Source organism: Ambystoma mexicanum, chromosome 4p (genome assembly GCF_040938575.1).
Source record: "Ambystoma mexicanum isolate Mex_15411 chromosome 4p, UKY_AmexF1_1, whole genome shotgun sequence".
Taxonomy (NCBI): Eukaryota; Metazoa; Chordata; class Amphibia; order Caudata; family Ambystomatidae; genus Ambystoma; species Ambystoma mexicanum.
Window position 1 is genome coordinate 202,464,510 of NC_090927.1, and position 25,958 is coordinate 202,490,467.

Sequence of the window (25,958 nt, forward strand, 5' to 3'; positions counted from 1 at the left end):
CCCAACTCCCTTGGAAGCAGATCCATAACCCAGGTTCCGAGTGCCAACCAGTCCCAATTGGGACCTTTTGGACCCAGTCCTGGCGCCAGTGGCACCAGGCTCATAAATATGCCCCGTCCCAGCGCTGGAAGCGCCGGGCTCATAATGCTTGGGTGGACTTACCTTCAGCAGACCATGCTGCTTACTTGCCTGCCAGTTGAGCCTCTGATCCTCTTCTGTTTGGAACTACTTTTCCTGTTGGGTGGGGCTGGAGCCACTCCCTAGATTCAGAACACTGGAACTCTTCTGGAAGGCAGGAACTCTTTTCTTACCAGGAACTCTTTTCTTACTTAGGCGTGGCTGTGGAAGGAGACACCTAAGCACTACAGGAGGCTATTTAAACCACACCCGGTGGATGAATCTTGCTTTGCGTTATTCTGCAACCTCTGCAGCAGAACGCTCATCGTGTCTTCTGCATCCGGTCCTGGGCCTAAGGAAAAAGGCTTACCATCCTGAATCCAGTCTTCAGCAACACCTATAAAGACAAGAAAGAACAGGTTAGCATTCCGGCATCTGAAAGGCAAAGGCTTACCATCCTGAATCCAGTCTTCAGCAACACCTATAAAGACAAGAAAGAACAGGTTAGCATTCCGGCATCTGAAAGGCAAAGGCTTACCTACTCTTCGTGCGCTCCGGAGGTCTTCACATTGCATTCCGGCATCTGAAAGACAAAACAAGGTGCGTTTAAAGACATTGGGGAACTTTAATACTCACGTGCCATTACTCCTTTCCACATCTAATCCAGTGGGTATTCCGGCACCCTGCAGCCGCTCCGAACTCGTACCTGCAAAATAAAAAGACAGAGCGCATAGTGAAGCAGGCAACAAGCGCTTACTTACGTGCTTCCAGGCGCTTCTATTCATCACACGGGCTCCATCTTCAACTCACTTCAGCCCGTCATCCGCCATCGCCGGAACCCTGCAAAACAAGAGACATCATTACTAAAGACTTTAAAGACATTTGAATGACTCGAAACTTACCGTTCGTGCAGTAAACGACGGACAGCAGTCCTCTGAAGTCAAGAGGCCTGCGCTACCTATCCAGTGAAGAAACTGGTTACAGCACCCTGCCCGAGGCAGATGGAGAGCTCGGCATTCACTTACCTAAGGTGAGAGCGTTAACCTTTGGGGGTCTACAGGAGAGGAGAAGAGGAAAGAGATAGGGACACCCCAATAACCCCAGTTCATTAACCCCATATTTTCTATCTGCAGACATCTTACTCTACACGTCAGGCATACAGTGCACAGAGGTCCAGCCCAAAGAGCCAACCGGGTGCTACAAATCACCTTTGAAGATACGGTAGTCGCCCAGTCAAGACCGACGCCTCTGCGAGAATCAGGTGAGCGTTACACCCTGACTATCAGGTAGGAGACAAGGTTTGGCTAGCTGCAAAATATATACCTCTAGAAGGAACCCAGACTTTTCGTCCTTGCTATTTGGGACCTTATTCTGTTCAAGCCATCATAAATCCAGCAGCTGTTAAACTAGCATTATCAGCCAACATGCAAATTCACCCAGTATTCCACATTTCACTTCTAAAACCAGTGCAACCCGGTACACAAGTTAAGCCACCACAACCCGGTACACAAGTTAAGCCACCACCTGAACCCATTATGGTCGATAGAGAACCCGAATTCGAAGTGAAAGAAATCCTGGATTCGAAATATACCAGATCCAAACTATACTATCTAGTCGATTGGAAGGGTTACGGCCCTCAGGACAGATCTTGGGAACCTAGTGAGAACATTCATGTTCCGCGTTTGATTAGACTATTTCATCGAAACTTTCCAGCAAAACCAGGACCAAGCAGGAGAATCACCTTAGGAGGGGCCTTGAGGGGGAGTGCTGTCAAGACCCGTGACCCAAAACCCCACTGGCATGGTCACATGCCAGGTAGGGTTAAGACTCAGGGTTCATTTAGGGCCCCAAGGGCCTTGCACTATCCTTATGGACTCTCCTGGAGTCAGTCCTGGCGCCTTTGGTGCCAGGCTCATGTTCAGATTGAGACACAGTCTTGAAGGGAGTACTTTTCATTGGAGGCCTGCAGCCAACATGCAGGAAACCACACAGCCTAGTTCCTAGAACCATACTGTGCGGTGCAGTGTTTTGGGTGTGGTAGCCCGGACTACTTTACCTGGACTACTTTACTAGAGGGCTATATAAACCACACCCAAGTTACAGAACATGCTTCGTGTTATTCTGCAGCCAGCAGCGTGACGCTCATCGTGTCCAGAGACCAGAATCCAGCGATCCTTGAACAGCAGACCTGCAGAGGAGACAAAAGAACATCATTAGCAGTCTCTGCTAACCTACAGCTTCCAATCCGTCGAGAATCCGTCTTTCTGCAGCTCGCGGTCTTTCATCCAGTCGGCAGCATCACCGGGACATCACGCACACACCAGAACTAAGCACCTGGAGGGAGAGAGAAAGAAGGACAACGTTAAAACAGATTACTCACGGCATTTATGGCAGTAATCACGAGAACTTCACCTGGCTGGGCATTTCTTGGCCGGCTTTGCTCCGGAAATCTTCACACGCCCAGAAAGACCATCACAGCCTGAAAAGGAATAAAGAACACAGGTTAGCAAAAGAAGACATTACCGCGCCGCACTTCGCACTTAACCTACCATCCATCACACGCTCCTGCGTCCATCATCCGGGTAGGAGCCCAATCCAAGCTGCGCATCCATCGAACCTCCGTGCACCTGAGGGGGAATAAATAAGGAAAATACATTAATAGCAAGAAAGGAAAGCAAGGACAATTTAAGATTGCTTTAACCAGACTTACCTCCTTAAAGACACTTGAATGGGTTAGCACCAGTGAAGTTAACTCGGTTCCTCAAACCCGCAGAAAACTACGCGCCCCTGCACAGGAGGCAGGACGGAGGGCATGCCAGACATCACAACAAGGTGAGGAGTGGGCCATCAGATCAAATCCAGGGAGCGGGGGGAAGAAAACGAAATCTGTTCCTAAGTCCAGTCCTCCTGTGTTTTCAGGCCCGACCTCCACAGAAGGCACCATCCGGAATCGGGAAGGGTCCAGGGTGAATCCAGCAACCAGGGCATAAGGGCGTACCCGTGGATACCAGTTGAGCGTAACAGATGGACCCCCTGTTAGACAGATCGGTGGCTGGTCCCCGGGCTGTTGTCAAAAGCGAGTATTCAGGTGTAAGAAATATGTAGGAAATATAACCTGGTGGATGCCTGAAGGAGGTTTCATAGGAATGTGCGTGATTAGACATTTCTTTCTTGGGTCCACGGGTCTAGCTCCAGGCTCGATTACCTGCAGGTGTCCAACGATGGGGGGTTTGCATGGGGCGATTGACAGATTCTTCCCCGGACCCTTTCGGACCATTCACTGGTGGTTCTGCAGTGCTTGTTGGGAGGGGGAGGCAGAAGGGCCTACACTTGGTGCTTATCTGCTGTGCTGCAACATGCAGTGTTTTGTCAGAACTGCAGGGAGATCAAGGCCTACTTTGAACCCAACAAGGGATTTGTCTCCTCTCAGGGAGTGCTTCAAGTGCATTATAAGAGGGGTATGTATGGCCAAAGAAATCTGGATCCTTCCGGCTGATCAGGGGGGATTTTGAGGCGGGAGAGGTGCGCATGAAGCGGCTGGAGGGCGAATATGCATCCAAGACGGATCCCAAGATCTTGGCCGAGCGCCGGCAGGAGCTCGATGGGTTTAGGGCGAACACGAGCTGGGAGATTCGGTTTCTCGTTGTGGCCATCAGGTGCGACAGTGTGAGGAAGGACAGAAGCCGGTGCCTTCCTGGCCCAGCTGCTGGCGGCTGACAGGAGACCCCCGCAGGTAGAATGCATCAGGGATCCCCAGGGAAGACCCCTGTGCGCGGAGAAAGATATTGCATCTGAATTTCGTGCTTTCTATGGTCTAGATACTTGCAGGATTTGGAGAGCCAGCAGTGCTAGTTAGAGGGTGTGGAATTGCACTGGGTGGGACCCCAACTCTGCAAGGCTCTCAATCGAGAGATCTCCCTGGAGGAGATCATTGCAGTGATTAAGGAGCTCCCGGGGTCCACTTCCCCGGGGCCCGACGGCCTGAGAGGGGAGGTTTGTTTATAAGGCAAATGCCCCCATCCTGGCCTCAGTCTTGTTGCAAGTGTATGCAGAGTCGCTCGCTTCAGGGACACTTCCCTATATGCTAAGGGAGGCAAACAAATTCAGTTGAGGAATGCGCCTCCTATCAGCCAATCTCTTTAATCAACGTAGATAATAAGATCTTCACCAAGGTGCTGGCTAATCGGTTGCTCCGTTTGATGCCCAGCCTTGTGCTGGCCCCGGGAGGAACACGACACGACATAACGGAAGCACAAGCTGCTGCAGTTTTTTTGGATACCAAAAAGGCATTTGACTGTCGAATGGCCACACTTATTTGCAGTTGTCCAGAAACGTAGGCTTGGCGCTCTCATTATTGCCCTGGTGTCTCTTCTATATGTTAACCCGATGGCGAGGATTGTGGATGGGTGCCCAAGGTCTGAAAGCTTCGATATGGGAAGGGGGAATGTCTGCTATCCCCACTCCTCTTTACTTTAGCGATGTAACCCTTGGCGGCAATCCTGAGAGAGAGGCACATCCAATGGGGGCTAAGCTTGGGCCGCATAGGTTGATCATATCCCTGTACGCAGATGGTGTGGCCCTCTTCTGCGACCAAGTGCACAACCTCGCTCTGGTGATGCGGGAAGTGATCAGGTTTTGTGAGTTCTCTGGTTTGAGGATCAACCACAGGAAATCAGTGGTTTTTTTCCCCTTACGGATAGGACGAGGGCATCTGACGATGAGTTTGGTCTCAAGTGCGAGTCCTCTGTGGTCCAGTACCTGGGGTAGAGGAGTCGCACAGTCGCAAGGATCTGTTCCATGATAACTATAGTCAGACTGTAACGTATCTTCAGGATGTGGTGGCAAGGTGGAGGACACTTCCGCTTACACTTCTTGGCCGAAGTCAATTGTAAAAATGATTGTGCTACACAAAATCCTATATCTTTTCCTCAATATTCCGCTGCTCCCCTCCGGTGGATTCTTTTATGGCTGCGGGGGCTCATTCTCGATTTGCTGTGGGTGGGGAAGCAGGCGAGGGTGGCGTGTGCCAAGCTGACACAGTCGTTTGAGACGAGGGTGGCTGGCCATGCCGGATTTGGAACGCTACTATTGGGCGGCACAGGCGCACTTCCTAGCGCATTGGTACACCACCCACTTCGTTCGGCCTCATGTGCAGGTGGAGCAAGCGCTTGCTGCCCCTGGCCTGCTGCGATCAGTCGTTCTTGGGACTTTTGGGGTAATGCCCGGCTCCCTAAAAATAGTAAAGATCACCTGTGCGATCTGGAGGAAGGTTGTGGGGAAGATGGGTGTTAGCACCCTATATTCACACCTCCTCCCGGTTTGATATGTGGCAGGGCTAGCCATAACGGGAGAGAGTACCCATCTGTGGTAGGTGGAAAAGCTGGGCATTTCCACCTTTGAGGACTTTTTCATTGACAATGTGTTTCTTTCTCTGCAACAGGCTAAGGACAGGGGGGGGGTAGTACTACTCTGGATATCTTCCTATACTTCCAAGTACGGTATGTGCTCAAGTATATGTTCCCTTAACTTCCCAGTCAGCCTCCTACATGGGTACTATTGCAGGGAGGGATTCAGTCAGGGGCGAGGGCCACCTGGTATCATGATTATAAAGCAGTCTCATGGCACACATCGTGTGAGGAGGAGGCGCCGAGACAGCGGTGGGAAAGGGATCTTGGCTTGGGAATGTCAGATGAGGACTGGAAATTGTGTTACGTCAATCCCAGAAAGTATCCCTGAATTCTAAATTTAAACTAATACACTTTAACTTCCTGCATCAGGTCTACCATACCCCGCCCAGGCTCCACAGGCATTTTCCCTCCACTCCAGACTTGTGTGCCAGATGCGGCCTTGGCCCAGCGGGGTTTCTATATTTGGCCTGGGAGTGCACACAGGTTTCCCGGTTCTGGGCGGACTCCCTGGCAAAAGCCTCTTTGATTATTGGGGAACAATAGGAGCCGTATTCTGTGGTGGCTCTCCTGGGATGCACAAGGTCCCTGCTACGGGTGTCTAGGCGCCTGGTGGGCTTGTTACTGGTGGTGGCTTGAAGGAGGGTGGTCATGGCGACTGGCATAACGGGGGCCCCCAAAGCCCCATGCTGCCCATGCCCAGTGGGGGGCCTCCGCAGCGCTTGCAAGGGGTCCTCCACAGTTTGTGTTATGCGTGCCACTGGCGTAAAGGGGGGCCCCATGCTGCCCATGCCCAGTCGGGGGCCATTGCGGTGGGGCCTCAGCAGGGCTTGAAGGGGACCCCTACATTTTGTGTTACACCACTAGCTATGGCATGGGGAGATGGCCATCCACCCAGCACGCAGGGGTGGCTACAGAATGTGGCATACTGTCACGACCTGGTGACAGCATTTATTCAGGCTCTGTTGCTACATGCCTGGCAACCGTAGGTGTACAGTATTTAATTACAGCGGTTGAATAAGTATGATGTGTGGAACTGCAGGCAGCCAGATTTCAGTGTAACATACACTGTCCATATACACTCTGACATGCTCATGGTGGGTTGCGGTTTGGGTCTGACTCCTTGTTTGCTTTGTTTGTTGTTGCAAAATGAAAAATAAAGTATTTTTTAAAAAGTAGGAGCACAATGGGGAGGAGCACGAGCAGGATGGGAGGGGCAGGAAAGGGAGCACAAGTAGGATGGAAGGGGGGCAAGGGAGCACGAGCAGGATGGAAGGAGAAGCACAGGGGTGTAAAGGGAGCACAAGGGGGGTGGGGCAGGCAAACGGATGCACGACTCCTGCCATCGAAACAAGAGAACGAAAAGCGGGAAAACATGAGGACGGCAGTGTAACAGTCACAAGGGGGAACAGGGGCCTGAGGGGAAACCAAGGCAAGTAGCCAAGGGCACATAAAGGCACAGTGCAGTGTCAACCAAATGGCATGTTCCTATAGTACTAATTATTGGGATTGCACCCTTATCAGTATGTTCCTCAGAGGCAGGAGACCGCAGGAAGCTGCAGAGTCATAGCAGACCCTGAGACCAATTCCCGCAACCCCATAGATAATGAAGAGTGCACTTTTTTAAAGAATTGTTTACAGGTATGTTGCTTGACTGCAGAATGCTGCGAAGCAGCGGCAAGCCATCAGACCCAATCTAAATGACACTGCTAATGAGGTGCAGCTTTAAAGACAAAATTTCACAAAAAAACAATGACCAAAACCCTTTTAGGGCTCCCCAAACTCCAGACACCTTCATACCCTACACACCAGATATAAAGGTAGCTGAGAAACCCAAGCAAGGGGGAACAAGTCAACACAAGGGGATGTGTAGAACTATTTTTCTTTGATCAGGACGAAGAATGCTACCAAATTGAGGGTAGCCCATTTGCTAGATGAGTTAAGCCAGACTCTCGGATTGTGCCAAGGGAGGTTGAACACCACCTGGAATGGCGGTGGAGCTGAGGAGGAACATGAAAATTCCTAAACTAGAGAGAGAAAGCAACAGAAAGCTGTGGAGGAAGCCATGGAATATCATCTGTAGAAATACCTATTGCAGAGAATCCAAAAGAGAGACTTCAGAATATAGAGGCACAGGGTCTGAGATAAAGGTCTCCAGAAAATCTGCAAGAGCTCAAGATCTGGCGGGAGACCTCCAAAGAGTCAAAAGAATAATGAGGCCTGACAGACCTCCAGAGAATACAGAGAGCTCTAAACTCTGGGAGAGACCTAAAAAAGGATGCAGAGAAACCTAAGATGTGAGAGAAATCATCAAAGAACCTGTGTAGCGGAAGGTCTGGGAGTGACCTACAACAAAGTTAGAGAAGCCAGAGGTCTGAGAAAGACCTCCAATGACTCCAAGAGGAAGCAACGTCTGGGGAGAACTGACATCACACTGTAAGTACACCAGGTGAGTCACATCTAGGTAACAACAGGATTTTGAGAAACTTTCTGAAGGCCAGGATTTGTGGAATTTTTTTGGTTTACAATATAGGGTTAACTTGGGTGCTGACTAAACTTCTTAAGAATAGGTGTGGACTTTTGAAGGCCACTTCATTTGGAACTTTGTGTTGTTGGAGTGAGGCAGAGACTTGCTAAGAATAGGGAAAGGATTTTCTTCTTGAACTTCTGGATCGCCTGGTAACTGGAATATACTACTTTGTGTTGGCCGATCTTGGACACTGTTTGCATAGTAAGGCCCTTTTGGTTGTGGAATTTTCCCATAGTTCCTGTAGGTGTTTGATCCACCCCACCTTACAAAATAAACTAATAAAGCCTTATTATAAAAAAACAGACTTTCTATTTTATTTTGCTGCGTTTTGTTCCTCGCCTGTTGCGGCCCGTGTGCCCTGTTCCCTGCTCCCCTTCCGCTTTCTCCCTCTCTCTTTCCCCTCCTTCCCACCCGCCTCCCATCACGCCCACCGCCCCATGATTGGCTTCCCTCCTCCGTGAGTTGGTGCTAGGGTTGCACTACACCGCTGGTCACCACGCTTGCCATTTCCACCTAGGCAGAGCGGGTGGTTGCAGGGCCGGCATCCTCTCCTGTGAGCACCTTTCTGAAGCCATTTGTATTTTATTTTGCTGCGTTGTGTTCCTCGCCTGTTGCAGCCTGTGTGCCCTGTTCCCGGCTTCCCTTCCGCTTTCTCTCGCTCTCTTTCCCCTCCTTCCCGCCCGCCACCCATCACGTCCACCCCCCCTTACCTGATTGGCTTTTCCTTCCTTATCCCTGACCTCCGCAGGGCAGCCCCGGCCCAACAGCCCCACAGCTAATTGCCCCTAGGCAAAGGGCGGCTCCTCCTTTAGGTGGCTCCTGGTTGTGTCTGCAGGGGATGCCAGTTACCAGTCACCAACCCTCCGACTTCCTTTCTTACCCCTGTCCGCCTACTGATGGTTTTCTCCCCACCTGTTTAATTTGTACTGTATAAATACTTAAAATTGCATTGTGAAACCTAGGCCTTTCTCCCGCTATTCAGGATTCTCAAACTTAGGTGTTACGCTCACCTGATGTCCACGGGGGCGTTGATCTGGACCGGCCTGATGTTACTTCTTCCAGCGATACTCGGAGCGCCGAGATGACGGAGTGGACCGGGCCACCCAGCTTGGTCTGTGTGGCTCGTATGAATACTCTTCTGTAATGCAGAAAGGGGAATTAACCACCTGTGAGGTTTAAGCTTAACCCCACCTTCTCCCCATGAATTAGATAATCTGGAAAGAGGAACTCTCCATCCTGCTTCAAGTGCAGGGGCGCGTAGATGACCAGTTGCCTCACTGGTGTGGGAAGTTGGCGAGTTGCAGACAGAGTTGACTCCGTAGAGGTAATAGTTATAAGAGTTCAAAACGTCTGGAATTCACTCTGTCCAATTCCCCTAGGTTGCCCTTATGGATCTGGAAAGAGTTCACATGACAACCAGAGCTGCGCAGGTAAGTGTTTATTAAAGCTGTTCGGAATAAAGAGGGAAGCTTGCTCTAATCTGTGGTCTTTTTCCTTTTCAGGCATCCATTCGGAAGAAGATCCGTGGATAGAAGCGTTTACCGCAACCGGGTAAGTCTGTAGCAGAATGTTTCCCCATAGGGGCCGGGGTGCGGCGGATATGCGGAAAAGGTCGCCCCGACCCGAGATTAGGTGAGTATCCTTGGTGTTCTCAAGTAAGTCTTAATATTTGCCTTTGTTGCCTTAGATAACTCTCTGTTGCTCACCTTATTGTTATTATGTCCTTAGGTGATGAAGAGCGGCCGCGGACTGAAGATGAGCGTGATGGAATGCTGAAAATGGCAACAGGTGAGTTCAGCGCGGCGTTGCAGGAGGCGCGGCAAGAGCGGCTAATGGATTCTTTCTTCCAGGTCTAGTCGGGAAGATGCAGGTTTCAGGTGAGTATGAATAAACTCTTGCTCTAACCTTTCCTTCTGTTTTCCTTGCAGGGTTCAGGAGCTCCGGAGTGTAGACGGGCATGGCAGAAGACTGGAAGCTGCTGCAGGCACGGTGAGCGTTACGCTGCTACTGCAGAATAACGCGAAGCACGTGTGGCTGGATTCTTTCTTCCAGGTCTAGTCGGGAAGATGCAGGATTCAGGTGAGTATGAATAAACTCTTGCTCTAACCTTTCCTTCTGTTTTCCTTGCAGGGTTCAGGAGCTCCGGAGTGTAGACGGGCATGGCAGAAGACTGGAAGCTGCTGCAGGCACGGTGAGCGTTACGCTGCTACTGCAGAATAACGCGAAGCACGTGTGGCTGTTCGGGCGTGGCTTAAATAGCTTTGGAAGAAGTCCCAGGTAAGTATTCTTCCACTGCCCCACCCAGGTAAGAAAATAGTCCCTGCATTAAAATAGTCCCTCCTAAGCCTCATTTGGCTTAGGTCTTCACGCAGCATGGTCTGCCTCAGGTGAGTAAGCAGCATGGTCTGCTTTAGGTAAGTTCTCATAAATGAGCCTGGCGCCTATGGTGCCAGAACTGACCTTGTTCTTATGAGCCTGGCGCCAAAGGCGCCAGGACTGCACCCAAACAGCCCCTAACTGGGGCTTTTGGTCAAGCTCCAAATGGCGTGATGCCTGCTTCCGGGGCTGCTGGGCCTGGTCTGGTTTCCCCAGGGCAGGCATCATGACATTAGGTGGGTTTTTCCCCTGTCTTAAACGTGCATTTGGAAAGTTCCTAATCCTGAGTGTTGTCATCATGTCCTACTGCTCAACCCTCTTGGCTCTCGTTGTCTTGTCTGCCTGCACCCTTGCCCGGTGTCCTTCCATAGTGTTCCCCTCTCCCGTCCACCCTCTTCTCTCCTCTCCCCATCTTTTCTTACTGCTTCTCTATCGACTATCCTGCTCTCCTCACAAAATCTGGTAGGAAGAAGTTTAAAAAGGATAGCCTGGTCTCCAACCCAGGCCTCCCTATCGCTGACACCTATACCAGTGCCTCCTCCAAGGAAACTCTCACTGATGTCCTCTTTGTCGTTCCCTCGCCAGACCTATGGACCCTACATATGGTTGCTGTGCTCTCTCCTTTCTCTTCTTCTCCCATTAATGGTGGCACCTGGTGGGATGCTCTCCTGGTCTCCTTCCATTCCTCTAAGGTCATCATTAATGTTTATTCTAATGGGACCGTCCTGGTCGAGGGCCCTCAGGCCAACCTTCACCTCTTTGATAGACTCTTCCTGCGCCTCATCAATTTCCATTCTTCTCCTGCTGTCCCCTCTCCTCCCTCCACGGCCTCCTCGCCTCCCCCCGTTACCTCCTCCTTGGCTACCTTGCCCTCTTCATTCCCTCTCTGCCCCCCTTCGGGCTCCTTCCACACCTCTGCAGGGCGTACCTCTGATCTGTACCCCTCCCCGGAAGTCCTTCAAGGATGGCAACCTTCTCCACATTGCCACTCAACTCTCGCTCAGCTTTCAAACATTCCTCCGACATCTGCCGCCTTCTGGAAGAATTTGACCTCTATGTCCTCGGTCTCACAGAGACATGGTTCATGGCCAGCTCTGTCAGAAGCTTTGACGCACTCCTCCCTGACAGCTACAAGATCCTCTCTGCGCCCAGGTGCAACCGCTCCGGAGGGGGTGTAGCCCTGATCTTCCCAGAGTGGATTCCTGCCTCTGTGGCCACCTGGTCAGATTTTCTCCTTCCTCTCTGAGTGGGCGGACCTCTCCTCCTCACTCCTGACCTCGACCACTCAATTCCTCCTTCTTGGAGACTTCAACATCCACCTGGATGCCTCCTGTCCTCCCTCTGGACTCTTTCGCGACCTCTGCGACTCTCTCTCACTCACCATTCTCCCCTCTGGCCCGACTCACTCTGCAGGGCACACTCTGGATGTTCTGATCTCCTCAGACCTTCCCCTTTCTTTCCCTCTCACCACTCCTCTCTCCTGGAATGATCACTTTCTCCTTTCTTCCCACCTCACCCTCTCTACCCCACAGGCCAAGCCATCACCATCATTGCCACCCACCTTCTCGGTCACCCGACCCATGAAGCGCATATCAGTTGAGGCTTTCACTGCCACTTTCACCCCCCCCCATCCTCCTGTATCTGATTCTCACCCTGACACAGCCCTCTCCACGCTCCACTCTGCTATATCTGATACTCTTGATATGCTTGCCCCTGTCATGAGGATCCGCCTGAAGCCCAAAGCAAAGTGCAACTCCTGGTACGACTCAGACCTTGTCACCCTTAAACACAAGTACAGGGTGGCTGAGAGGAAATGTCGTGATTCTTGTACATCCTCCGACAAACTGGCCTGCCGCCTGCTCCAAAGGCAATACCGGCTCTCTGTCCTCACCAAGAAGAGAGCTCATATACAAGCCCGCATCGTCGGCAACTAATAACTCGGCTGAACTCTTTAAAATATGCAAGGAACTGTCCAATCCTGCTGCAGTCTCTACCTCTCCTATCCCTTCCCAGGCCATCTGCACGGCACTGGCTTCTCACTTCATCTCTAAAACGCAGGACATCCTGTCCTCACTCTCCTCCTCTCCCCTCGCTCCCTATACTCCCTGCTCTTCCTCTGGACCCTCCTAAGCCACCCCTCCTCCCTCCTTCTCTGCCTTTCCCCTTTTCTCCACAGACGAGGTTTCTAGACAAGTCCGATCTATGAAAGTCTCATCAAAACAGGTTCAACCTTGTTCCTCCAAAAACATCAAGGACCACATTGATAGCCTGGCTCTTGCTTTGGCCGACTTCTGCAAACACTCCTTCTCCACTGGAGTCTTTCCATCCCCCCTGAAGCACTCCCTTGTGCACTCTCTTTTTAAGAAACCCTCTGCTGATCGCTCCTGCCCAGCCAACTATCGCGCAATCTCCATCACTCCCTTCCTGGGCAAGCTCCTGGAGAAACTGAACATCTCCCAGCTTAATCTCCACACTGAATCTGTTGGTTGTCTTCATGACCATCAGTCTGGCTTCAGAGCTGCCAGAAGCACGGAAACTGCTCTCCTCAACATCCGTGAAGACCTGCTCTCCAACCTTGACTCTAACACCCCGTGTCCTCATCTTGCTTGATCTCTCTTCTGCCTTTGACACTGTCAACCATGCCATCCTGCAAAAGTGTCTGTGATAACCTAGGTATCACCGGTCAGGCCCTGGCGTGATGGTCTTCCTTCCACTCTGACCGCCCCTCCCAGGTCCAACTTGGGTCCTTCCTCTCTGCTATCTTTTTCTCTACCTGTGGTGTCCCCCAGGGGTATAACCTCTCTCCCTGGCTGTTCAACCAATACTCCTTGCCCACTGCATTGCCACTCTCTGCCCAAACTTTCAGTGCTATGCGGATGAAACTCAGCTCATTTTCAGGCTACCTTCAGTCACCCTCTTCCTCCTCCCTCATCTCTGACTGTCTGTCTGCTATCCAGGAGTGGTGTGCCGCCAATGACCTCTGCCTTAATGCCAGTAAGACTGAGATTCTCATTGGCACACCCACTCCCTCCTTCTGTAGCTCTCTGGCCGGCCTCTCTTGGCCCTCTTCCTGCTCCCACCTGCAAGGCTAAAAACCGCTGGGGTCATCTTCGACTCCACACTCTCTTTCTCCTCTCATATCTCTGACATCTCTAAGAAGTCACACTACCATCTGCACCTCCTCAGAAGTATTCTTCCTTTCCTCTCCTTCCCCCAGAAGTTCACTATCTCCAGAGCTCTGGTTCTCTCCAGGCTGGACTACTGCAACAGCCTCTTTCTAAATCTACCTGCTTCTACTCTACACTCTCTGCAACTCATCCAGAACAGGACTGTGAGACGTGTTCTTGGCCTCAAGCCCAGGGATCGTATCTCTCCACGACTGAAATCTTTGCACTAGCTCCCTGTGGCTGCGAGGATTAAGTTCAAAACCCTCTGCATCGTCCACAAGGCCTTCTGGGGTCTGGGGCCTCAATACCTTCAACTCTCTCTTCCTAAATACCCTCCCTCTCAAGCTCTTCGCTCATCCGCCTCCAACTCCCTCTGGGTCAGTCGCTTCTCCAAGCAACGAGTTGGTTGTAGATCTCTCTCTTCGGCTGGGGCCTCCCTCTGGAACAGCCTCCCCGCCCCCCTGAAACTTGAGGAGAACCATCTTCGGTTCCAGAAGCACCTAAAAACCTTCCTCTTTGCTTCTGCTTTCTCCCCCCCCCCCATCTCCCCTGCTGAAGTCCTGTCCGACAATGAAACTGCACGGGTTACCTGGCCACCCATCTGAACTCGGGCCCTAGCCCTGCCAGTTGCACGCTTGCGCTGCCTCCAACCCCTGCACCTGGGGACTGTTTTCTGTATCCATACAGTCCCCAAACCAGCACTTATGTGTGCACTCACCCTGCACTTGCCACCAGTTGGCTGTTCTTTATTTATTTTATGTGATTATTTATTATCCCATGTACTGCACTTTCCCCTCCCCCCGGAACTTTTATTTTTCCCCCTTGTCTTGCAAGATCTGAATGACACCTGGCCTAGTAAGATCGTTGTCGGTCTTCCCTCTGTTCCCCCACCCTTGCCTCGTGGCGCCTTGAAACACTTGTGTATAGGCGCGTTATAAAACGTCATATCATATCATATGCTTCTTCTAAAATGGAGGGTCCTCAAGAACCAGTCGACTTTTGAGGACTGTGTGGTGGGTGTGACAATTAGTTAAGAATTGTAGCAAAAATGCAACAAAATACGAATCTATTTCAAAATATTTCAACAACTTGTTTCCGCCCATTTACAGAAAATCCAAATCGTATGGCACCAACTGTGACGCAGTTGCTGGAAAGTTAAATAAATCTGCAGCAACAACACTGGTTGAGTGACACCAGGCGGGACAGACGGGAGAGATGGTCGCTGCTGCGCGCGAACAAAAGCGCGGCCTGATGCCAATTCGTGACACTGCGCCATTGATTTATGTAAATTGACAAAACACCTTTGATCGATTTCCGGGAAAGAGCGCTTTATTTATGGACGTATTTTGTTATCACCGTGAACTTGTTCACCGTAACTCAAAGCCCCAATAAAAGCACACCGACAACCGCCTGTCAAAGCCATGGCGACGCCGCACAGGAAGAGTAGAGTTAGCGCGCACCATGACTCGCAGTAAATCGCGGGGCGTCGGGAGGTCGCCTAATTCCGTTAACAAGTCATAAAGCAAGCAAAGAGCGCGATGGGGTCAGGTGGGCCAAGGCATCTGTGAAAGGGACCAGGGAGGGGTGTGCTTCCCGCTCCCGAGTACTTCATCTCTGGCATCCAAATACCCTTGTATAGAAGTGCGGGGAACTGGGGCCTTAACAGTTGCGGTGTATTGCCTATACAGAAGCCTCGGCCATTCGGCGATGTGCCGCCCCGCTACCCTCAGTGATGACGCTCCCTCTATTGCATAACTGACAGAACTAGTGCCTCCTTTCACCAAGCACTTAGTCTGTCAAGATGACTGAAATGTCCGGTAAACCGTTCAGCCACCTTTACTTCTCTGCCATTCCCGTTGCTCTGGCTCGTGTTATGTGCCAATCACTTCAGTAAACTACTGTTTCTGTCTTTTATTCCCGAAACAAAGATCACTTACTGATACCGTCATATATTACGCATGCTCTGTGGAAGTATAGCTCACGAGCTTTTACTGTAGCCTATTGCATTAGAGGATAGATGGGAAGAAATGGCTTATGAGGAGCGACACAACGCTTGTGGGTGTTGTTTGTCTATTTGCCCACCCATTGACTGCCCAGGGCCATGCTCATCTCTGGCCATTCCCACCGAGTGCCTGCCCTCCCAGCCAAAAACACATCCTCATGTGAACTCTGTGAGCTTTAATCAAGCCTTACCATCAAACGTTGCACTCAAAGTCCCTGCCAGTGTTTTTTCAAAGCAGTCTGTTGAGAGTTAAATGACCTAATTGGAGCTGTAAACCAGCCACCGCTGTAATAAAAATGTACTAACCAGGTCTGCGTTCAGCCACCTATTCATATGCGTGTCCTTCACGTTAGTCCTGTTAAAACCAAGCTTTAGCAAAGGCAACTGTTTTGGTTTGTGTATCAGTATTAGGCATTTACCAGGTACTCGCACCATTTTGCAGCTGCTACTATCAATGGACAGTGCCTGGCAAGTGTCTTTCCCATGCCTAGACAAAACTTCAAACTGATGGCATTATCAAGGCTTGTTGAAGTGAAAGATGCACTGTGCACTGTTCACCAGCAGCACTCTATGCTTAGCATTTCAGATTAAATGTTTTATTTTGGGAGGCAGTTATTTTATTTATTTATTTATTGCATTTTTAAAGCGCTCACACAGCCCGCAGGCATCGAGGCGCTGTTACAGGAATGTTTTTTTTTTTAGTTGCATAATCGTTTTTTTTTGTCTAAGTTGCATATTTATAATGCACTTTAACACCCAGAGGTTTCTAAGCGCGGACACGGGGATCGAACCTGTGCTGCTTTGTGTCGTCTTGCTTCTAAGGCAAGCACGTTCTGACTGAGGTATCCTCCGGGAAGGATCAGCTTGCATAAGGGATATGCAAACTTAAGCTCTCCAGAAATGTAGAACTACAAGGTCCATCAGCCCTAGCCAGCAGTCACTGCCGAGAAATCATACGAGTAGTAGTCTGAGCACCCGGTGAGTCAAACATTGCCGAAAAATGGCTCGCTCTTGAGGAGCTCAACCAATAGGATGAAGTGAAACACAACCGAGAGTTAACTTAACTCCTGTCTCTGGGTTCCTCTTGCAGATCAGTTCTTTAGATAAGGGTGGGGATTTTCTCTTAGTTATTTATTCGTTTATGGGAAGTTTGACTTCAAGTCCCTAAATGCATTTTTTTCTTATGGTTTTCACTTTGCTGCATGAACTTTCACTTCAAGACTCAGCATGTGCTCCCCTCGGTATCAGTTTATTGAACGCGGAGGGCTTGGACTTCAAGTCAATGTTTTCGGCTTCTCTCTTTGGTTTTGGAACTTTCTTTTCTTGCATAAGTAAATGATTCCGCCTAGCTCCAGTAGTCAGTGTTTCTCCCCTGGTTCACTAACTCAATACACTCTACAGTACAGGTTGCGTTCACAATTCCAGAAGGCCGCGTTCCTCTCAATTACTTTTCTCAGGCTTCTGGAACTCTCCATGCTCCAGGAGGCATTGGTCTTCTGTCATCCACTTTGCCAATACGCTCCAGAAACATTCTCGCCCTGTTCCAGTTGTCAGAGCTGCCGCTCCTTCACTTTGTTGAACTCGTGTTCCAAGTTCCATAGCGCCAATTCGGAGAGAACGGCGTGAGAGGAATGGAGGATAAAGCGATGAGGGGCCATACAACCGAAGCTGGAGAGAGGAGCACAGATTCCTGCTCATTCAAAGGAGAAACACTTACCCCATACCTGCTTTTCTAGCTGTTTCAACAGCGCCTCGACCCATTGAATCGGATGTTTTGACTCGACCGCTGGCTCGACTCCGTGAAAGCAACCGACTCGACCCGAAAGAGGCATTTTCTTTACTAGACTTGACACGCTGGAAGCCATTGACTTTTTCCCAAACCACTCGGATCCCTCGACTCAGTCGGCTCGACTCCGATTTGCCATTGGAAAGCCTTGATCGACTGTCCAGGCCTGACACTGTTGGGCTCCAAAGACAAGAGCATTTCAGGCATTTAAAGTGGTTCTGTCTGTCACCCTGGCGCAATTTAAATGATGTTTTCCTTGGTACAAGGCATTAGCAAATGACAGTGAGATTCTGAGAGCTGATGCTCAAGGACACAGACATCTCACTGTCATTTGCTAAAACATTAGGGTGGGATTATCCCAGGGATCTGCAGCTCTAATGACTTGAACAAAGGAAAATATCCATGTGTGATGCTGTTTGAAGTAATCAATGCACGTTTCCTTGTAAAAATTAATGCCCAGATTTGACAAAGGCACGAGATGTCAAAACACATGTAATCGCAATGGGCTGATCCACAGAAGTGGAATCAGAAAATTAAAAAGCAGAATGTTTTGAATCCAACTGTGGCGCAGTTATTTTTGGGAGACAACCAAACTGCTAATAGCAGAGTTTTGGGTGTTTTTGGCCACCGATTTCTCTCAGAAGCGCAACACAATATCAACATAGGACCAGGAAATAAGTCGTTGGGCATAAAAAGCTATACGTAAGAAACCCTTAAACTGAATCAATTTAAAAGATCCTAGTCACTTTTAAGTTTCCTTGCTTTCCCTTTTTTAAACATATTCAAAAACCTTGACAATTGCTACTGAGATCCTTGTCTGTGTGCTGCTCGATTATAAAGTCTACTTTATCTGTGTTTTCCCTTACAGGGCTGGGTCATTAGTGTTTTTATTAGTTGTGTTTATTTTTGTTAGTTTAACTAGATATCCTTTTTTCATAGAGCCTTGGTTGGACATTCTTTTATTTGGGTATCCTTGTACTATTGTTAGTTGGATCGCTTCTCTCCCAGCCCACACCCCTCCTGAAGAGTATAGCCTGCCCTCGCCCTGCGCTACCCTAAGAGGCAAAGGAGGTATATCCGTCGGGCTGTGCCCTAAGTACTGGGACCACTACTGGTTTCGAAGTAGTAGGGGGCCTTAGTAGGAGTTTTATTCGCTACGCATAGCTGTCGTCCTGCAGATTAGTAGTCATATTGTCAGAGTCTGGCACCTGTGACAAAGTCCCAAGTCTATCCTTAAATTGGGGGTTGGTGTATCAAAAGGGACCTGCTGCGCCACCTGCCTCGTGATGCTGGGACCAGGTGTGGTATGACGATGCTCTGGCTGCCCCCACCACACCACATGCGGGAGGGAGGAGATTGCCACAGGCACCCTTTAAAAAAGGCCCTAGAAAACTAAAACACAATGAATAACGCCAATCCCACGGTCTCTCTAAATCGGGTCCCCTGGTTAGAAAATCTGCTTTCTTACAGGCAAGAAAAGAGTACTTCCCAAAAAGCGCTAAAACGGCTTACCAGCATGGAAAGACCGAGACCGCTCCACGGTCAGACCAGTGTTTGCACGGTCTGTCATAGACCTCCAAAGCATCCACACATATGCAGCACTCTAATAGAATTAAACATGGTTGGGTGCTGTATGGGGCCTCGGTCATCGGGACACAAGCGGACAGGTGTCCTAACTTCAAACAACTGAAATGAAACACTATTAAAAATATACAAATTTCATTGAATCAGGGACATGTGTTGATGCTTGAGCATATCTCAGTACCGAACAATAAAAGCACACCAGGGCATACTATTATTATGGGTGCTTGAGTTGAAGATGGATTGTACACAGAGAGATGGAGAGAGGGGTAGAGGCTTGGGAGAAAAGAGGGACAGAGAAACAGGAGATAGAAGAGAAAGGTGTGAATCGTGGATCGGAGGAACATCAGAGTAGTGAAGGAGGAGGGGTAGAGAAAGGAGTGGAGGAGGAGAAAGGAGAAGGAGGAACATGAGAGGTGAGGAGGAGGAGTGGGGAACATAAAATAAGAGGTCAAGTCCGGACTAAAGAAACTAGAGAGGGAGGAGATAGCGTACACCGAGTCCAAAAGGGCTACAACTGTATCGGATAGAGGAATGGAGCTGGTGTAGAGGCGATGCAGATAGAGAGATGAACAAAGGAAGAGATAAGTGAGGTTCTAGACCACAGCCCCAGGAGGACCCTAAGCCAGGGAGGTGGTCAGTGATCTAAGCCAACTGCCAATGAAAGATCTGAGGTGTGCCTTGCCTGCTGCGAACTTTGGACCTTGCTGGCCAAGTCTATGAGGCGCTATTACACCATTCTTTCCTCAGAGGGCGAGGACCGGTTTTCCCTATTTGTACACAACTGGCCAGAAGATTACCAAGGGGCAAATCCCTACAGCCCGAAAAGACTGAGTAGCTCGGGGAGCACGTGACCATTACAAGGGACTCATAAGGCGGTCTTGTTTTGCTAAACTAGGCGACACCGTGGTTTATTTTGTGTGCTTGTACGTTCAGTTGGCGACATTCCTTGTGAAGGTCCTAATAAACCTAATTCCAAGAACCTTCCCGTGTTTGGCTTGTTATGGCCACCATTCGGTTTCGTCACACCGCCTATGGCATATTCAAATATATTCCAATCTGATCTTGAGTAGCTGAGGCTGATACACGCTTGTAGATCCTCACTCTTTTTTTTTGGATATAGGAGCTACATATTAAAGAGCACTGTTAAAGCTATCAAGTCCAACTCTATTGTAATAGAATGGAGGGATGTCCAGGCAGGTAGAACTCAGACAGGTAACCAACCTTTCCTATATCAGTTCTTGCAACTAAGAAGCGAAGTCCCTCTCACCTTCTCTAATTCATAAAGAAGGGGAGAGCAGCTGAGGTTTACGAAAGCCAACAAGACCCAACCTTTCTCCTGATCCATCAATCATCTAATGAAAGTCAACCTAATTACAAAGTAGTATGTTCTCCTGCAATAGAATTCTTTCATTTGTACGGTTTTTCATCTACGATGATCTTTTTGCATTCTAGGGCCACATCAATAAGAGGGTGGCAAGCTAAAAGTATCCCAAATCAACCATGAAAAAAGTACCTCTGCAATTCCTTATTCTTCCACATTGAGGTAGCTTGAGTTTTCGGTACTCGTTCAATGAAGGTTACAAGCTCCTCCATGAGAAGTCTGTAAAATGAGACAGGACAGACCATAAGTGCCATGCAAAATCTTGGAACGACATTTAATTATTTTCCATATACAAATTATATCTGTACAAAAAATGTTCGAATTCAAGTGATAATTCCTACTAAAATGCACAAAAGAATGGAAAAGGGTCATGTTCTAAGTACAGGAGCTACAGAAATTAGCACCATCAATGAATAAGCAGCAGCAATTGAGCACGGAAGAAGCGTTATAAGGAAACACTGTGTTACTGTATAAAGCTGCATTACCCCACCCCGCAACTACGAGTTGGGTGGAAACATGGAGGATTTACCTCCACATGTGAAGCTGGAGGTAAATCCGCCAACTATCCAGCCAATTTCAGCGGAATTACTGCAGCAAAATGACATGGAGACCTAGGGACTCCAAACAAATGGGGACCAATACCGCCACCACCACTTGTATTCTGGCGGCAATACCGCTGGACCAATTGGCATTAACAGTATTACACTATGGCGGTATCCCGCCAAGATACTACCAAACTGACGATAAGGCCCTATATCTAGACTCTGGATTAGCAGAAACGTGAGATGTTATAATGCATGCTGTAATGTATATGCGAGTAAAATCATGCAGTCTCACAGTTTATGACAGTACAGATACAGACAGAAGAGAAAGAAAACGACCCACTCATACGTACGCCAAAACCACTGAAAAGAATAGGTTAGGAAATGAATGCAACATTATTTACTCAAAATCTATTCAGAAAGACAATCTATCATTGTTTTTGTGGGAGACTTGGTGTGTGTGGATGGATATTAGTGCTGTTGAAGGCTGGTTGCTCGGTCCAGCGAGTCCACCCCAATCCTGTGCTTAAAGGGTCCATCCTGTGGCAGTGTCCAGAGAGTCCACCTCGGATTTACAGCCCCAACCCGCACTTCTGTCCAGCGAGTCCACCTAGTGCCTCTGTCCAGCGAGTCCACCCAGTGCCTCTGTCTAGCGTGTAATATAATATAGAAATGTATCTGCAAAACCTAAGCCACTGCCTAGCCATAGACGAAAAGAGATGTCATCTGTTTACTAGGCCCAGAAATCATCTCCCTGCAAAAACCAGCTCTCCCCATCCCCAGCGCCTCACACAGCACGGAGAGCCCAAGTCCCCCTTCCTCGGCAGCTCCGCGCGAGCCTTGTTCTCACGGAAGTCCAATCATATATTGTTGAAATTGTCCCGCATCACTTCCCCAGACTGTGCTCTCCGCAGAGCATGAGATCACAGCATAACTCCTAACACAAGTGCCCATCCATCGCCACTAAACTGCCCGTGCCCTTTCAACTCCCTCCTCACCAGGCCAAGCCCGCCTCCCCAGTTCCGGAACCCTCATCCTCCTTCATGTTGATAACCATCAGACCCCCTTACGTTGGCCATTCCAGCAGAACACCCACCACAGGCCTACTCCCAGTCAGCAGTATATCCTCCCAACAGAAACACACGTCTCCCTATATCACGAGATTTCTAAGAGCAGAGGATGGCAGACCCAGCTTCTGGGGAGGGCACCTGGGTATAGGGACAAATGTATCAAAGAGGACCCCAAGTGGAAGGATCACAACTCCAGTATATTGCCAATTTTTCTTAATACCCCCGTTCGTGTAAGAATTTGTATGCCAGCCATTATTCTTGTAATAGTTAGTTTTTATTGCTTAGCTTAGATTGGAGGACTGTGTCACTTTTACCCTGACCTTCACACTGCGGAGAGGAGCTCCGCTGACCCACGTGGGCATGAAGCATCTGGAAAAGCAACAACCAATCAGCACTCTACCTCCCTTATAGTATAAACTGTTCAATACGCCCTTTCCAATTGAATGTTAGGATTTGTACATTATATGAAATGTGGATGATGACGCTGTGTGCCCTTTTAATGTGCTGCCCGTGTATTGTTTGGCAGTGCGCTCTCGGGCAGCAGAGTTCTTTGCTTGCTTTATTTTATATTAAGTTATGTTCTTACTTGCAAATTATCTCTTAGTCTCATTCCCTACTGGGGTGTGTCAATTACTCTGGCCAACTGGATATCACATGCTTTTGCAGGGTGCATGCCTTCACTAGTCCACCGAGTGCCTCTGCCCAGCGAGTCCTCCCAGTGCCTCTGCCCAGCGAGTCCTCCCAGTACCTCTGCTCAGCGAGTCTTCTCAGTGCCTCTTCCCAGTCCACCCACTGCCTCTGCCCAGAGTCCACCCTGTGCCTCCGCCCAGAGTCCATCACGTACCTCTACGCAGAGAATCAGCTCCGTCACCAGGCGATCAGCAGCATGTCTGCTCCCCAGATCACCCCGGTCACAATCCATACAAGCCAGTCGGAAACATAGAACGTTTATTCTCGCAAACAAAACTGTACATTTTGTAGAAATTAAACTAAACAAAATGAATGAAACACCATTAAAAAGAAACTCGGCACATGCAATTCCCCCACCCCACTTCCTTTGCTGTGCATGTAATGTGCAGAGGAGCTCAGGTGTACCATGAGCTCAGACTTTCCCAAGCACTGTATTATAAAAACTACAACCACCTGTGCCTCTACCTAGAGTCATTATGTGCCTTTGCTCGTTCCTAATACATGTTCAAAAGTGCTCCCAATTTGTGACCGCCTTTTAGAGTATGGCAAATGCGAAAAGCCAACAGGACATTAAGGGAACATTTAATAGGAACGTTTCTTTGTCTGTGCGGTTGGTCTCTCCAGTGCTCACTTTCCCAGGCTCCGCCAGGAGATCTGAGAATAAAAGTGAGACTCAGACCAGTTATGCCGCTTGGCCTTTTTTTCAGCCAGCGAAACGCATATGTAAATTATCTGCAGAACATGGGCAGTGAGAAAGCATGCTTAAGATTATGGAAAATGCGTTAAAAAGTCCTTCGTTAAAGGCGTGGGATGCGCGTTCGAAAACGGCATCATTGTTGCGTTCTTATAAAAACAAAATGAGTTGGCCAATAAGAGCCATATTCTTGGACATACTAGGCCTCATTCTAAGTTTGCCGGTCCGGAAACAACGGTGCCGGTAACCTTACTGGCACTGTTGTTTTCAGACCGGCAAACTACAGGTTTGCCTGCCAGAGCTGCTGAGCCCGACAGGTCTGACCGTGCCGAGCACATTGGTCACGGCAGGCAAAGCAGTCACGGAAGCATCGGCACCGTTAACAATGGTACTGGTGCTGCCGTGTCCCCATTCCCTTATGTATGGGAATGGGGATTAACGAAATTGCCGGTGCCTGACTTCCCGGCCGCCCGACTTGGAATAGCCCAGTGGCACCGGGAAGTAAGGCGCCGGTTATCTTTTATGGGTCTGGCGGCAACCAGCCGGTAGACCCGGCACAGTTACCGCCGGACCCGCAATCCGAGGACCCCTGTGCAATGGTTTTAAAACACTGCCATAAAGAGTGCGCCTTTGCTGTTCTTGAATTAATAATACCACAATATGTCATTCGTCTGGTAAGAAATCCTCTGCACCTTGCCAAGGTGTTGACTACTTTCGCCTAGCCATACTACATGTCTCCAAGTGGCCGGAGGTTGACCTTTATGGGAGACGCGTGATGGTCATTAGAAACCACATAGATAAATTAAGACATTAATCAAGGAAATCATCAATTCAGCAAACTATTCTAAAATGTTAAGTATTGAAGCAACAAGAAGGTATGACGAATCCAGGGAATTCGTCTCATCCCGCCAATGGAGAGCCACCCCCTTTGGAACTAGGGAGGTGAGCCCACTAAGCTATGCACCCCTTATGGGATAGGGCAAGCAGCATCCCACCGGGGTGACTGCGCTCTTAGAGGCCAGGCTATCTATTAACAGGGATGTATGTCATCCTACCCTATCTCTACAAGCCAATGTCTTCATTGGTTATTTGGGGGATTACACCAGATCACTTTGAGAAGGATTTACTAGTTTGGTTTCTGACCCTGTTCTGTTGCCATCACAAAACCAATGGAGTACTCCATCTCCCTTCAGAGACAGATGAAAAACAATTGTGGGACCGATACGGGAAGGAGCAAGAGAACGAGCATGAGTGCAGCTTGCAAGTCAGTGGAGCCAAGACATCGAGGAGGGCCCCTCCCCCTTCGGTCGGAGTTAGGGAGCTATCCCATCCGGACGGGGTGTGGCGAAACCAGAAATGCACGGAAGCCAGCGGACCGCTGCTCCCTGCCACCAGGCTAAGAGCTGTAAGAGCTTGGCCTTGGCATACTGAATAGAGACACGGCTGTCGGAGATGTGGTCGACCAGTGCATACGGGAACCAACACCGAAGAACGGTCTGGAGCAGATAGGAAGCTACCGCCTACCCCGAGAAACGTCGCCACTGCAAGACAGGTACACTCAGGGAACCAGGAAGGAAGGAGGGAGGACCGGCCCGGAGAGACCTGTGGTGAGGTAGAGTAAGAAGTCGGACAAAGGTGTGGCATATTTCAATACGTTTTATTTGCAAAGGTAAAGAAAAGGTCCTATCTCTAAAGGGTTATCCATACCAAAACAAATATCAACTTGGGTGCTCGCAATCAGAATGTTTGTCAAAATGAAAAGTGTCTGTCCTCTGTCCAAAAACCTACTCTAACCTGACCACTAATTTACAAAAGGGTTCAGCATCCAAATGAAAGTAATACAAGGAGAATGACTCCCTTCTCCTGGAGAACTGGCTCAGTCTTTGTCTCTTTTCCAACAATCTTTCGCACTAGCTTCTGATTCTACAAAGCGAGTGTGGTCAGGAGAATGGCTCCCTTCTCCTGGCTCACCTCGCACAAGCTTGGGGGCTGTCTTGGAATTTTCTTCAGCAATAGTCCTCAAAAGTCGCTCTACTTCTTGCCAAGGGCTTCTGAAAGCTTGCTTTATAATTACAGCAATTCTACCCTGTCCTCTGACGTTATGAAGATTATCTCCAGCTAGATCTTGTTGTCTAGTGTCATCTTTTCTTTTTTAAATATATTTTTATTGTGATCAACAGGTGCATCGGCCGAAAGCCCCCAAAGAAAAGGCAACCAACATTTGCTAAGTTGAACAATGCGATCACAAAGAAACCATTTTCCATTTTCAACAAAACCAAAGAAAGGAAGAAAAGAAGAGAGAAACAAAGAGCCCTTTCCCTCCCCCCACCCACCCCTCTTCCGCGGGCTTTAGCATGGGGGACAGCAATTGGTTAGATGATTTTGTTAGTAATCCATAATTGTCCGGGTAGCTTGACTCTGCCAATGAGAGGGAGACGTCATCTTCCTTTGAGGAGTATAAAACGGGGGGTCTGACTTATGCGGATGTTTCCTCCTGCGTGGTCTTCCAAAGGCGGCTAAAGTACATATAAAATACTAAGGTTCACACGGCCAGTCTCTTTTCAGTGCAACAAGAGTGCAGGGGTTGTAACTTTTGCAGGGCCACTTGTGCCTC

At 49.2% G+C, this 25,958-nt stretch overlaps 1 protein-coding gene across 2 annotated transcripts in view; it reads right to left on the reverse strand.

Moving 5' to 3' along the window:
* Positions 1-25,958, reverse strand: part of INTS9 (integrator complex subunit 9) — a 1,072,683-nt gene that overhangs the window by 729,574 nt on the left and 317,151 nt on the right. For both annotated transcript variants that reach the window (XM_069605700.1, XM_069605699.1), the window contains one exon: positions 20,481-20,567. In XM_069605700.1, coding sequence (XP_069461801.1) covers positions 20,481-20,567 — 87 coding nt within the window. The remainder of the gene's footprint in view (positions 1-20,480; positions 20,568-25,958) is intronic.